The 12,732-nt window shown below is 43.9% G+C and overlaps 1 protein-coding gene across 2 annotated transcripts in view; it reads left to right on the top strand.

Moving 5' to 3' along the window:
* The first annotated feature begins 7,945 nt into the window (after window positions 1-7,945).
* Window positions 7,946-12,732, top strand: part of CNN3 (calponin 3) — a 40,248-nt gene continuing 35,461 nt past the window's right edge. The window contains exon 1 of one of the 2 annotated variants that reach the window (XM_067538430.1): window positions 7,946-8,077. In XM_067538430.1, coding sequence (XP_067394531.1) covers window positions 8,021-8,077 — 57 coding nt within the window. In that variant the 5' untranslated portion in view covers window positions 7,946-8,020. Of the gene's footprint in view, window positions 8,078-9,301; window positions 9,605-12,732 lie in introns of those variants that run through there. The other variant, XM_067538429.1, reaches the window with a different exon arrangement.

Here is a 12,732-nt window from a genome sequence, read left to right on the forward strand (position 1 = left end):
CCTGTGGACTTTTAAGTAGCTTCTCTTCCTTTCAGTTTGTTGTTCCTAAGTTTATAATGTGATGGTCTCTGCTGCCCACTGACCTTTGGAGACCTATCCTTCTGGGTCCAACTTCTGGGGGAGTGGTAGATGATACACTGGAAGATAGGGATAGGGTACAGAGTGACCTAGACAAATTGGAGGATTGGGCCAAAAGAAATCTGTTGAAGTTCAACAAGGACAAGTGCAGAGTCCTGCACTTAGGACGGAAGAATCCCATGCACTGCTACAGACTGGGGACTGACTGGCTAGGCAGCAGTTCTGAAGAAGAGGACCTGCGGATTACAGTGTCAAGAAGCTGGATATGAGTCAAGTGTGCCCTTACTGCCAAGAAGGCTAATAGCATATTGGGCTGCATTAGTAGAAGCATTGCCATCAGATCGAGGGAAGTGATTATTCCCCTCTATTTGGCATTGGTGAGGCCACATTTGGAGTATTGTGTCCAGTTTTGGGCCCCCCCACTACAGAAAGGATGTGAACAGATTGAAGAGAGTCCAGTGGAGGGCAATGAAAATGATTAGGGGGCTGGAGCACCTGACTTATGAAAAGAGGCTGAGGGAACAAGGCGTATTTAGTCTGAGGATGAGAAGAGTGAGGGGGGATTTGATAGCAGCCTTCAACTATCTGAAGGAGAGTTCCAGGGAGGATGGAGCTAGGCTGTTCTTAGTGGTGGCAGATGATAGAACAAGGAGCAATGGTCTCAAGTTGAAGTGGGTGAGGCCTAGATTGGATATTAGGAAAAATCTTTTTTACTAGGACGGTGGTGAAGCACTAGAATGGGGTACCTAGGGAGGTGGTGGAATCTCCATCCTTAGAGGTTGTTAAGACCCAGCTTGACAAAGCCCTGGCTGGGATGATTTAGTTGTGGTTGGTCCTGCTTTGAGTAGGGGGTTGAACTCCTGAGCTCCCTTTCAACCCTAATATTCTATGATTCTATGAAACTCATTAACTTGCTTACTGTGATTATGTATGGGGGGGAAGGGAGCTTGGGTTTGTTTTTGTTTTTGTTTTGTTTTGTTTGGTTGGTTTTTTGTTTTGTTTTTTTAAAGAAACTTTTTAGATAAGTTTTTATGATGTTACAAATGATAATATCTAAGCTATTACTATTTGTTCTTGTTTAATGGTTTTATCTAGTTAAAAAAATCAGAAGAAAGGCACTCACTTTGTCAGTTACATGTATTCTTAACACAATCAGTCTTAACAGTTCCCCATTTTTAAGTCAGATTGTGTGTGCATATATGTTGCTGCATTTGTTTTTTTGTTTTTTTTTCCTTTTTGAAACCACTCTGGCCCCCCCCATTCCAGCTCTTGTTACATTGCTCCTAATGGATATGTAGCTACAGTATCAACTTTTAAAGGAAGACAATTGTTTTCTCATAATTTAAGAATAAACTAGACTTGTGCCATAAATTGTCTTTTTAAATAATAAAAACAGTTAAAAAGAGTTATGACTCATTTATCTATGAAAGCTACCATTTTCCATCAACCCTATAGGAAGTAAGAGAAATCAGGATAAATAAACACCTTATGTACTGGAATCAATAGCAGGGGCAAACAAACAAACAAAGCACTGAACTGTGAATGCTGTTGTAAATAAGTCTTTCAAGTTTGGGGTAAATGTAATTTTATTTTAACTTAGGCCTCATTCCTGCCAAGACTTACACACAAGAATAATTCCATTGAATCAATTGATTTACTCGTGTACACAGGTAAGTCTTTGCAGGATCATGGCCTTATGCCCCAATTTCGAAAAAATAGTGAAGCCCATGTTTAAGCATCCTTCCTGAATAGGGACCTTAATTTGTATTTTATTAGTCTATTGTCATATCATGAGCCTGGTCCAACGGCAAAGTCCATGTGAGTTTTTCCATTGTCTTCAATAGAGCACAAAAAAGGCCTTATGTGCAGGAATTCACTCAAAAATACAATGCCATTGAAGGCAGCCATGAAGTCAGGCTGAATTTGAGGCTGAATTTGGCCGTGTGTATTTTAGTTTATGGTGTCTTTTTTGCTTAGGTTTTCCTGCTGATACTTCTGAAATATTAGTAAATATCATGATGTCCATTTTGCAAGGTATTCATGACTGCTAAGAAAATCTGACTTCTACAATCTGCTAGGAGGAAAGATGAGTGTGATACAAAAACCTTATAGCATTAATAATTGTTCTACAAGGCAAGAGAAACTCTTGTGGGATGTGGTGGACTGACAAGTAATCCCAAAATTTTTTGGGGACAGAACCACGTTCATCATAATTCTTTAAGGACCCAATCCTGCATTGAGTTAAATGGGTTTATTCATATGTTTAAAATTAAGCATGTGCCTAAGTCTTTGCAGGACTTGGTCCTAAAATAACAACATTAGTACCCTGTGAAACATATTCTATAGCTGGGATTCTCCCAGAACCATGAGGTAGGTTCATCCCTGAAGAAAGGTTACTGCACTCAATGGAGTTTGTCATAGTCTTGCTCCCTCTTCAGCACATCCTTTTGTTGGCCCAATCCTGTTTTTATGAAATACATGAAAGAACAGAGCCACAAACAACCCACCCGCCTTCCTACCAAGAGGCACTTCAGCTGATACATTGTAACTTTAATCAAAAGCTAAAACCTCAACTGACTTTTATTATTCTACCCTTTGAAATGTTCACTTCAGTCTTTTTAAAATATCTATTTACTGAATAATAATTCAAATCTGTCTTTACTTTGTATAATTCTATTTGTTTTAAGATTATTTGTAAAACCACTCCACTGACAATTTTATCTGTTGATTTTACCCACTTTCAGAATATTTGTAAAAATCCTATTTTAAGTATGAGAAGCCACACTGTGAAATGTAATATACCTATCTAATTGTGAAAGACACTGGCAAAAATGAAATACTGTTTGCTTTAAAAGATATGTGAGTTCTTCAGCTAGGAGTTGGCACTGAGTGCTTGGAGTGTGAATGGCTGAGCAATTGAGGTGGGTGTAGACAGGGAGAATGATTGAACAATTGGTCTCAGTAAGGGATGTCCAAACACGATGATGAAAACCAGCCTCACCTCAAATGTTTGAGGGAGGAAGAAAGGAGCGAAGCTAATAACTTTTACCACTCAACTGGCCAAAGAGGAGTCCACCCTGATAACTTTGGAGTCAGCCCACTTCAAAGGACAAAATCTGTTCAGGCTTGCAACAATGTGGGTGATTAAGGATCACACCAAATGCAGATGCAGCATGGCAGAGCAAAAACCCATAGACTTACATGAGATCTTTTTCCTATAAAATGGGACAGAACGATGAAGGCTGGGTCTACATCACCACACCATCCAGGAGAACCGATGCGCATCGGCAGAACCTTGCTCTTCACCCTCGTGCTACACTCACCTAGCCAGTGACTACCATGAGCACCAAGAGGCTGGTAACTATAACATCTGTGAGACTCCTATGTCTGTCTCCCTGTCTGTATATGCCGGTCTGTGTGTATGAGTGTGAATGAAAGTACCAATTGAAACGTGTCAATAAAGTATACTTTATTAACAAGAATCTCTGTATTTGTAATCAATAGATAAAGTACAATATTGATATTGTTACAACGTTGATACTGTTTCCCTGGTATTTGCATTATTGATACTATTTACCAAATTTTTGTATTCACAATAAACATGGCTTGTTGCCTTATCCCCTGAAAAAGATCCTGTGATATTTGTTATTTGAATTACACTTTGGGGTGGCACAGCATCCTGTATTCCTCCTCTCATCATCCAGGTGGTCCACCATACAGGTCTGGGATGGGAACTCAGCCCTCTGGCTGGATTCTGCTGGAGTTGCTCTCTTCTGAGATTCAAGAGAAAAGAAAACAAGGAAAGGAAAAATGAATGAAGAGACCCAAACATGCGACAGAATTCCCTTCCCTCTGCCTCTGTGAGATTAAGTCTGGCCTATGTCCATGGTTAGCCACCAGAAAGTGTCTTGAGGCAATCATTGGGGGTCTAGCCCACCTTCCTGTCAGAGGACTTAGTCCATCTGAAGCCATATGACCAGGCTGCATTCCCAGCCAGGCTCCTACTCAAGAGAGGATATTACACCTAGCCTCTCGTCTTCCATACCCAGGCAGTCATCAGCACAGGTCTAGGGCCTGGGAGACTCAGCCGTCCAGAGGAGGCACAGAGGCGTGTACCCCTTCCAGGGTAGTCAGAGCTCCTGAAAATGGCAAAGAAAAGAAAACAAGCTAACTAATGGAAGGCAGCATTCAGCCTCCCTTCTGACAAGGGGCCTACAGCAATCTGTAATAGTTCAGCACAAAGCATGGGGGAGCAGAAGCTTACTGTGAATGGGGAGGCAGAGAGAAGAGGGCTACTGAAACTTGGGGGCTGGTGGGGGAGCCAGCTCTAGGCTGGGAAAGGACATCCTAGCAGTTGCTACTACCGATCCTATGGCAGTTCCTCAGCACCTGGTGCCTGGTGCTTCACCTTCCCTTCAGTGGTTGGCATCCTGTGTGCCAGCAGTCTCCTGTCCCTCACTCAGGTGCCAGTGCCCTGTCCCCCATCACATATGCTCCTGTCCCTTTCCTGGGCCGAGTGTCTCCACCAGGACCTGCAGTGGCTGGAAGGTCAGACTGAGCTAGGTCAGGGAGTCACATAAGTGGCCACCTCTCCCAGTCAGCTGGGGGCATACACTGTGTCATCCCAGTGCAATCCCTGCACACCAGCCCTGGCTCATTCAGCCATTGCAACAGGCCGAGTGAAAGAAAACTGGGAGAGGAAAGCTCTTCCTGTTCCCCAGCAGCCGGTTCACTCTCATATGCCGCAGAAGCCACTCCTGCCCTTCCTTGGGGATCTGCTTTAGCTTTCACATCCCAACACATGCACACGGGGACAGAAACATAACCAGGTTCTGCTCTTGCCTCCACAAGATATGGAGGTTTGTATCAGCTGATTTGTACCATTCCAGCTAGATTTATAGCTGCTATATGATGCCAGAATGGTGGAAAGCAACCAGAGCACTTCGATGAACCTAGCTCAAATATTTCTTAATACAGTGTTTTCCAAAGTTTCCCATGAGGCATAAGTATGCTACTGATCACAAAATCAAGGACAATTTGAATCTACAAATTGATTGTCCAGCATGAAAATGTTTGTCTTTTTACTCATTAAAGGCAAAATTTGCATAGCAGCTCATGAGAAAAGTGTACACATTTTAAATGACATAGATTCCCGCAACCACGCTGAAGTCTAGACAGATTGTTACAGAAGGTTCTAATTCAACTTTAGTTGAAGTGAATGGAAACATTTCCATTGACCTAAATGTGTGTTGAATAAGCCCTTGATAATTAGTTCCTTGAGGAACTTGAAAAGTCTAGTCATCCCAAAATCAATGTCCAAAAAATTAACTGGCCTAACTAATCCTTGATTTAAGCCATCATTTCCCTCACCTCATTCTTCAGTTCTCCTTCCTTCTCATCTACAGTACAATCTCTCTAAGATGGCTGATGAGTAGTACAGATGAGTTCTGCTTTCCTTTAATTATGAACAGTTCTGGCTGTTTTCCATAGAGACTATATAGAGTGGTGCAGTGGTTTAGGTTCAGCTGGTTCATGACATCACAACAAAAAAATCTTTCTGGCTACCTGTTGTCTCTCTCAAGACTCTTATGGCCTGATCCAGTTACAGCTGAAAGTTAATGGAAAGATTCCAACTGACTTCTATAGGACTTGAATCAGCCCTTTATTTTTGTTTTAGTGCCATATTTACAACAGAAGATACAAAACATACCAGTCGGTATTGCCAGAAATCAAAAATAAAAAAGTCCCAGCCTGGGCTACCACTTCTGAGCCCAGTCCTGCAAATCTTTATGCACCAAGGAGTACCATCAAGTATTCACCTTTTGACTGACATTTTCTAATTTGTTAAATCTGAAATGTGTTTAATTTGATATTTATACTTTAGATTTTAAGAGCTGTAAAGAAGATGGCAGAAGAACACGAGGCAGAAAAAGATTTTGAATGGCTGATGTGGGATCCTGGGTGGATCAAAAAGACTCTTCATCCACAAAGAGATTAGCAGAGGATTGTACAGAATGAGCTCCTGTGGTTGCAAACGTCCAATAATGGAGATGCTACATAAGAAGAAGAAATGGAAGCCTATTACTGAGGTAAATATTCTGCAGTGGACTGAATTTAGCCATATGACCAATTCATGTTAACATTGTAGGGTCAACAGCTGAATGTTTACCGCATTGCATTAAGCAGCACGAGGAGTGATACCCGTGATTGTTATGTGTACTGTATTGTGCAATACCATAAGCACAGCAGTCAGAGCAGGGGCATGATCACCTCTGAAACTCCCAGAATTCTTATTCTTTCTTAATCTCCTTTCAATTGTTCTTTCTCTTCTCCTCTGTCTCACTTGCTTCTGAAGTTTTACTTGATTGTGAATTGACTTATTGACATTTCAAGGTGCTATAGTTATAGAATGTAAAATATTTGTTTTTGTGAGTGACTGAAAGACAATCTTCTAGTAGTGATTGTGTAATGGTTTATGTCCTCTTAATCTGGTACCATTATCCTATCTTGGATGGCTTATCAGACCTACTAGGATCTCCTCCACTGGCCAAGCCAGTGGAGTTACTCTTTTACCTTCGTGGTTAGAAGAAGCCCAGGTTTTCATAGTCAGGAGTAAGGGTTTACCTTGGTCATGATGTCATCCAAACTGCGAAATATCACTCTCTTCCTTTTCAACTTTTCCCAGCTTTTTTTTTTTTTTTTTTTGGACATACTCACCTCATTGTGATGGGGCTTTTCAATGTATTAGCAACTGGGGTGGGGAAATGTCTGTTTAAGAGAACTATCATGGTTCAGCAACAGGAAAGGTCAGATTGAGATTGTTTGTTGGAGAGGTTGTAGAAAGGTTGGCAAATTGGGGAGTCAAGTTACTTGTCAGAGATAGGGACCTGATCAGGTTGCTCCTTAGAGGATGGGGTTTGCAATACTCATGAATCCCATATGATTGCAGCACTGCACACTGACCTCTTCACAAATCCATGAATATAGAGATGTTGAACTGTTACTGGTTAGGTCCTTAGTCACTATTCCTATTCCTTTTGCATACGGTTGGTGGGCTGCCAACAGTGTCAGTCGCATACGTAGCCATGAAACTACTCAGCAGAGTAGAACTGGCAAACTACAGGTAGTGACATATAGCAATCATCACAATTCCAGAGATGAAATGGGTGCTTAGGATAGCAAGACATTTGATAAGTCTTTTGAAGTAGCCAAGATTTGTCATGGTGATGAGAGGTACAAAGAGTTTGGCATAAAATAATAGAAATGAAGGCTCCTATTACTCCTCCCTTGTAGCTTTGCATCTGTTGAAGTCTTACTGCGGTCTCATCAAAGCGAGTGATCTCAGACAGCAGACTATGATTTCCTATTCGATTAGTAAGTCTCTGTGTGCGTGTGTAGATGGATGTAGCATGTGTTAAAAATTAGTGGCCGCCTCAGATTCCACAGCAAGGTTCCAGGGCATTGAAATGATTTTTCCATAGTGCTGCTGCTGTAAGGTTTGAACGGCTGCAGATTCTTGACTGTTGACGTTTCCCCCCCAGGCTTGGCAAAGCTGCCGAGCAGGCGGCTCTCCTGTTACCAGCCCCCAACCTGCCACCCAGTGACCCTCGCACCCATTCCCCCTGCTCCCAGGAACCCTCTCTCCACCCGGCGCCCACGCTGCACCTCCCCCAGTTGCAGCCTGTCCCCGACCCACCTCCACCAGCGTCTCCCCACTGCCCCCCTCCCGCGCTCTCACACCTACCCCTCTCCTTTCCCTCTCCCCAAGCCCCCCGTCCGGCCTCCGGATTGGACCGCGGGCTGCTCCAATGGCGGCTGCAGGGCCGGCCGGGGGAGGGACTAGAACTTTCCGCTGCCGGGCCGGGGCCGGACTTTCCCTCCCTCCCAGCGCCAGTCAGGAGTGGCCGCCACCCGCCGGGGACACGGACCCTCCGCCGCCGCCATGACTCACTTCAACAAGGGCCCCTCGTACGGGCTCTCCGCCGAGGTCAAGAACAAGGTAGGCGGCGGGGGAGCGCGCCCGGGCTTTGTCCGCGCGGGGCTGCCCCGCTTGCTCTGGGACCATGGGGCAGGGCGCCCCCTGCTCGCGGGGCAGGATTCCTCGGTCCCCGGCGGCCCGTTCCCACCCGGGGGCAGGGTCCATCATCGGCCCGGGCGGCTTCATCCGTCGTTGCGCCTGGCCGGCCCGCGGGTGGCCGGGGCGGTGATCGCCCATCGCTCCCTCCGCCAGGCTTGGGGGGGGGGGGGCAGCGATGGCCGCCCCCTCACGGTCCGGCCCTCGCCTGCCCGCCCGCAGTCTGCAGCAGGGGGGCTCGGCTCCTCCGCGTGTGGGGCGCGCCAGACAAAGGCGGGGGGGACGCTCCCTTTCTGCCCAGGCAGCCACAGGCTGGGGTGCGCCCGCCCCTGGCCCGCGCTCGGGTAGGGTGGGGCGGGGTGGAGCAGGCTGCTGTCGCCGTCCCTCGCGTCTCCCCGGGGCTGTGACCCGCCCAGCCACCCCGCGCTGGAGATGGTGTCCGCGGTAGGACAGGGAGGGATGCTACGTGGCTGGAGTCCGGCTCTTTGCTGGTGTTCGTGGAGGGGCTGAGGTGCGCCTAGCCTCGCCACCCGCCCGCTGCCCCCTGCGTGCAGAGGGGTGAATGCCTGACCGACCGCGCAGGGCCTCCGGGTCTGGTCACTAAAGGCCGCTGTCACGCCGCTGGGACCGGACACAGCCTTTTCCAAGTTACCCCTCCTCCCCCCGGAGTAGCGGACTTCGTTCTGGTGTGTGTGTGTGTGTGTGTGTAGGTAGCCGTGTGTGACACGCCGGCGCCTTCCGCCACATCTTCCTTCTCCCCCATCATTGCTACCCGTCCTCCTTCCTTTGCCACTGCTCGTGCCCCACCGCAGCCATCCCAACATTTACTGCCCTCCCGCCCTTCGTCCTTTCCGCTCTCGCACGCACTCTCCAGGCCATCCCCTTTCTTTCCAGTCTGCAACAGCGACTTGCTGAGGGGATGAAATTCCTGCTTCATCTTTGGAGCTGGTAGACTCTTAACTCCCTGCATTAGGTTTGCGTGCCACAGACGTGTGGAAGGTGGCGGAGGAGCGGGGCGGTACGTGTCTTCATGATGTTAATTAGTGAGTGAACCCTTTGGTCCGGGAAACAGATGAGAAATGCTTCCCCCCCTCGCCCCCCAATAATTCCAGCCCAGAGCTCCGACGCATTCCAACCATATTACATCATGGGGTACTGAGGAGAGACCAGCCAATCGGCGTGGGCGCTGTGCACAGAATGCTCATTGTCTCCTCTGCTGCTCCAGCCAAAAGGGGGTGGGGGGAAGAGCGAGACGCACAAAGGAGGCTGAGACGCGGCAACTACTGCTGCTGGGGTTTGTTGCCGTTAGCCTCTTGGGGAAATGAAGCATTTCAGGATTGCCACCATCATCACATTCATCTCATTGCCTCATGCAAGAAGGCCTGGTTCAGTGGCACCTCAGCCACAGTCCAATATGTTCCTGCAGTAATACACTCATGGCTGAAACACATGGTACGGATACTAATTCAACAATTGTTTCTCCTTTTGCTATTGATGTTAATGTGCTTACAAAATGTGTATGTGAAAATACCTCCTAATATACCTATGTTTTGGTCTTAAAACAGTTCTAATATTAGTAGCACGGCTGCTTCTATACATCCTTAGACCTTTGAGCATACTTTTGCTGGTTTGCTTCTGTTGTGTTTGGTTTAGTTGTTCTCACTCTTCCATTATTCCTTTCTGTGAAAGATGCTTTTAGTAGTATTCCATTAAAGCACATCTTAAATGACAGTATTCAGACCTGAGCAATTGTTTTGGCAAAATCTTTTCAATCTTTTCAACACAAAGTACAGTACTAATACAACTAGGTTGCTTACTTCATAACAGGTTGTTGCAATTGTTTATAATGTACTAAATCCTGCTTCAAACTTAACATATGCTGTTTGATACTGGTTCATAATCTAGTGGAATCATCAGATACATATTTATTTTAAACTTAAGACTAGCCCAAAAATATGTAGAGGATTTTACAAAACATCCAAAATATTTTCTTGCTTTACTGAATTCTAACATGGTTATGTTTTGCTACAAACCTAGGGAGTCTGCCTAAGAGTATATGACTTTTTCAAGGAGTTTCTTTTAGATTTCCAGAGGTGATTATCTAGTAAGGTTGTGGTAAAAATGTATAGAATATTTGAGCATGTGAATTAGAAGAAGTAATGCCTTTCTGCCTGCTGAAGGTTCTTGGTTGTTAAAAATAATTTTAGAAGTTGAGTTATGTATGAGGAGTGGTAAAGAAGCTTTGTGTTCTTTCTTACACTTGTTGTCATCAACTTCCTTTAAACTACTGGGTCCCCTGAGTGTCTGACAGCAGTTCATAATGCTAACATAGTAAATAAAACTGTGGAACCCATTTCCATAGAAACTCAGTGTTTTACCTTGCTAAATTCTTATCTGATTAATGAACTGATTTCTCCACTTTCTTCAATAGGATTGTCTTTCCAAAATGTTTCCCTCCATATGCAATTTACAGTTTATTTCTATTCTGGCTTGTGGCTTCAACACCCAGTAACATCTGACAACTCAACACCAACATAAAGGATTTTAGAATGGAATTAATTTATCTTCTTTCATAGCATTGGACTCCATTCCAGAAAAAAATATAACTTTCTTTATAAGGCTTTTGAGCATCTGTTCTCAGAATTTTGTCCTTAATGCAGAGATCAAGCGCAAGACATTACAGTGCAATGAGACTTATAGATTCTTTCCCAATAGGAATCTTATAAGTATCTGTGTGTGAAGTAGGTCTTTAATTCACATAAAGTTCTGGAATGCTAGGAAGAAATGGCTCTAGAAAGTTCCAGATGGTCCTTTCACAAAACTACTTGTGTTTTGAGGATGGGCTTTGATCTTCAGTTGCTTGATTCATCTTTCTGACTTTAGTGACCCAGTTTTGTCACTCCTTTCAGTCATGCTTTCTAAAAATATTCATGCAAATAGCAAATGTTCTGTTTTTTCTTAAATTTTGCTACCAGTCTTGTTTTGATGCTCGGCACTATGTGTCCTCTGCTGAGGCAAGTGGTCTTTATCAGATTGAAATACTCAAACGCAAAAATTTTCCGCATGAAGTAGTGGTGCTGCTGCTATGCCTTGATAAGCCCCAACTGAGGTGGGTAGAGAAGTCTCTTGTTTTGGTTTTATCTCATTTGGCATTGTAACAGTTTTCAAAGATATTTGTTACTATTCTGTTGTTAGTAAAAAGAATTGAACAAATAATCTTGGTGCTCCAAAAGAATTATTTGATTTTTATTTATTTATTTTTTTTAAGAATTCTACTAGAATTATTTGAGGGGGTCAACAAATATGTGGACAAGGGTGATTCAGTTGATAAAGTGTACTTAGATTTTTAGAAAGCTTTTGACAAGATCCCTCACCAGAGACACTTAAGCAAAATAAGATGTCATGGGATAAGAGGGAAATTCCTCTCATGGTTAAAAGATAGGAAATAAAGGTCAGTTTTCAGAATGGAGAAAGGTAAATAGTAGTGTCTTCCACGGGTCTGTATGGGGACCCGTACTGTTTAACATATTCATAAATGATCTGGAAAAAGGAATAAACAAGTGAGGTGGCAAAATTTGCAGATGATACAAAACTAATCAAGATAGTTAAGTCCAAAGCAGACTGAGAAGAGTTCAAAGAGATCTCACAAAACTGGGTGACAGAGGAACAAAATGGCAGATGAAATTCAATGTTGATAAATGCAAAGTAATGCACATTAGAAAACATAATCCCAACTATACATATAAAATGATGAGGGTCTAAATTAGCTGTTACCACTCAAGAAAGAGATCTTGGAGTCATTATGGATAGTTCTCTGATAACATCCACTCAGTGTGCAGCGGTAGTCAAAAAAGCTAACAGAACATTGGGAATCATTAGGAAAGGGATAGATAATAAGACAGAAAATATCGTATTGCCTCTATATAAATCCATGGTACGCCCACATCTTGGTCACCCCGTCTCAAAAAAGGTGTATTGGAATAGGTACAGAAAAGGGCAACAAAATGATTAGGGATATGAAACAGCTTCCATATGAGGAGAGATTAATAAAATGGGACTTTTCAACTTGGAAAAGAGACTACTCCGGGGGATATGATAGAGGTCTGTAAAATAAGGACTGGTGTGGAGAAAGTAAATAAGGGGTATTTACTCCTCCTTATAACGCAAGAACTAGGGACCGGCAAATATAATTAATACGCAGCAGGTTTAAAACAAACAAAAGTAAGTATTTCTTCACACAACGCACAGTCACTCTGTGGAACTCTTTATCAGAGGATGTTGTGAAGGCCAAGACTATAACAGGGTTAAAAAAAGAACTAGATAAGTTTATGGAGGATAGGTCCGTCAATGGCTATTAGCCAGGATGGGCAGGGATGCAAAACCATGCTCTTAAGAGTAATTTGCAGCTTCAGAAGCATGATCTCCTCTTTGTATTACTAAGTTCTGACTCCATGTTTACTTTCAGAGAACTTGTCATTTCCCTTATTTTGTTCCTAAAACTAACTTAAGTTAAACTGATGGAAAGTGCTCAAACCAAAATGAATGTACACATAGGGGAGTTGTGCTGATCTAGTTAAAAT

Source organism: Emydura macquarii, unplaced genomic scaffold, assembly GCF_026122565.2.
Source record: "Emydura macquarii macquarii isolate MOO-44397 ecotype Brisbane River unplaced genomic scaffold, CSIRO-AGI_Emac_v2 contig_480, whole genome shotgun sequence".
Taxonomy (NCBI): Eukaryota; Metazoa; Chordata; order Testudines; family Chelidae; genus Emydura; species Emydura macquarii.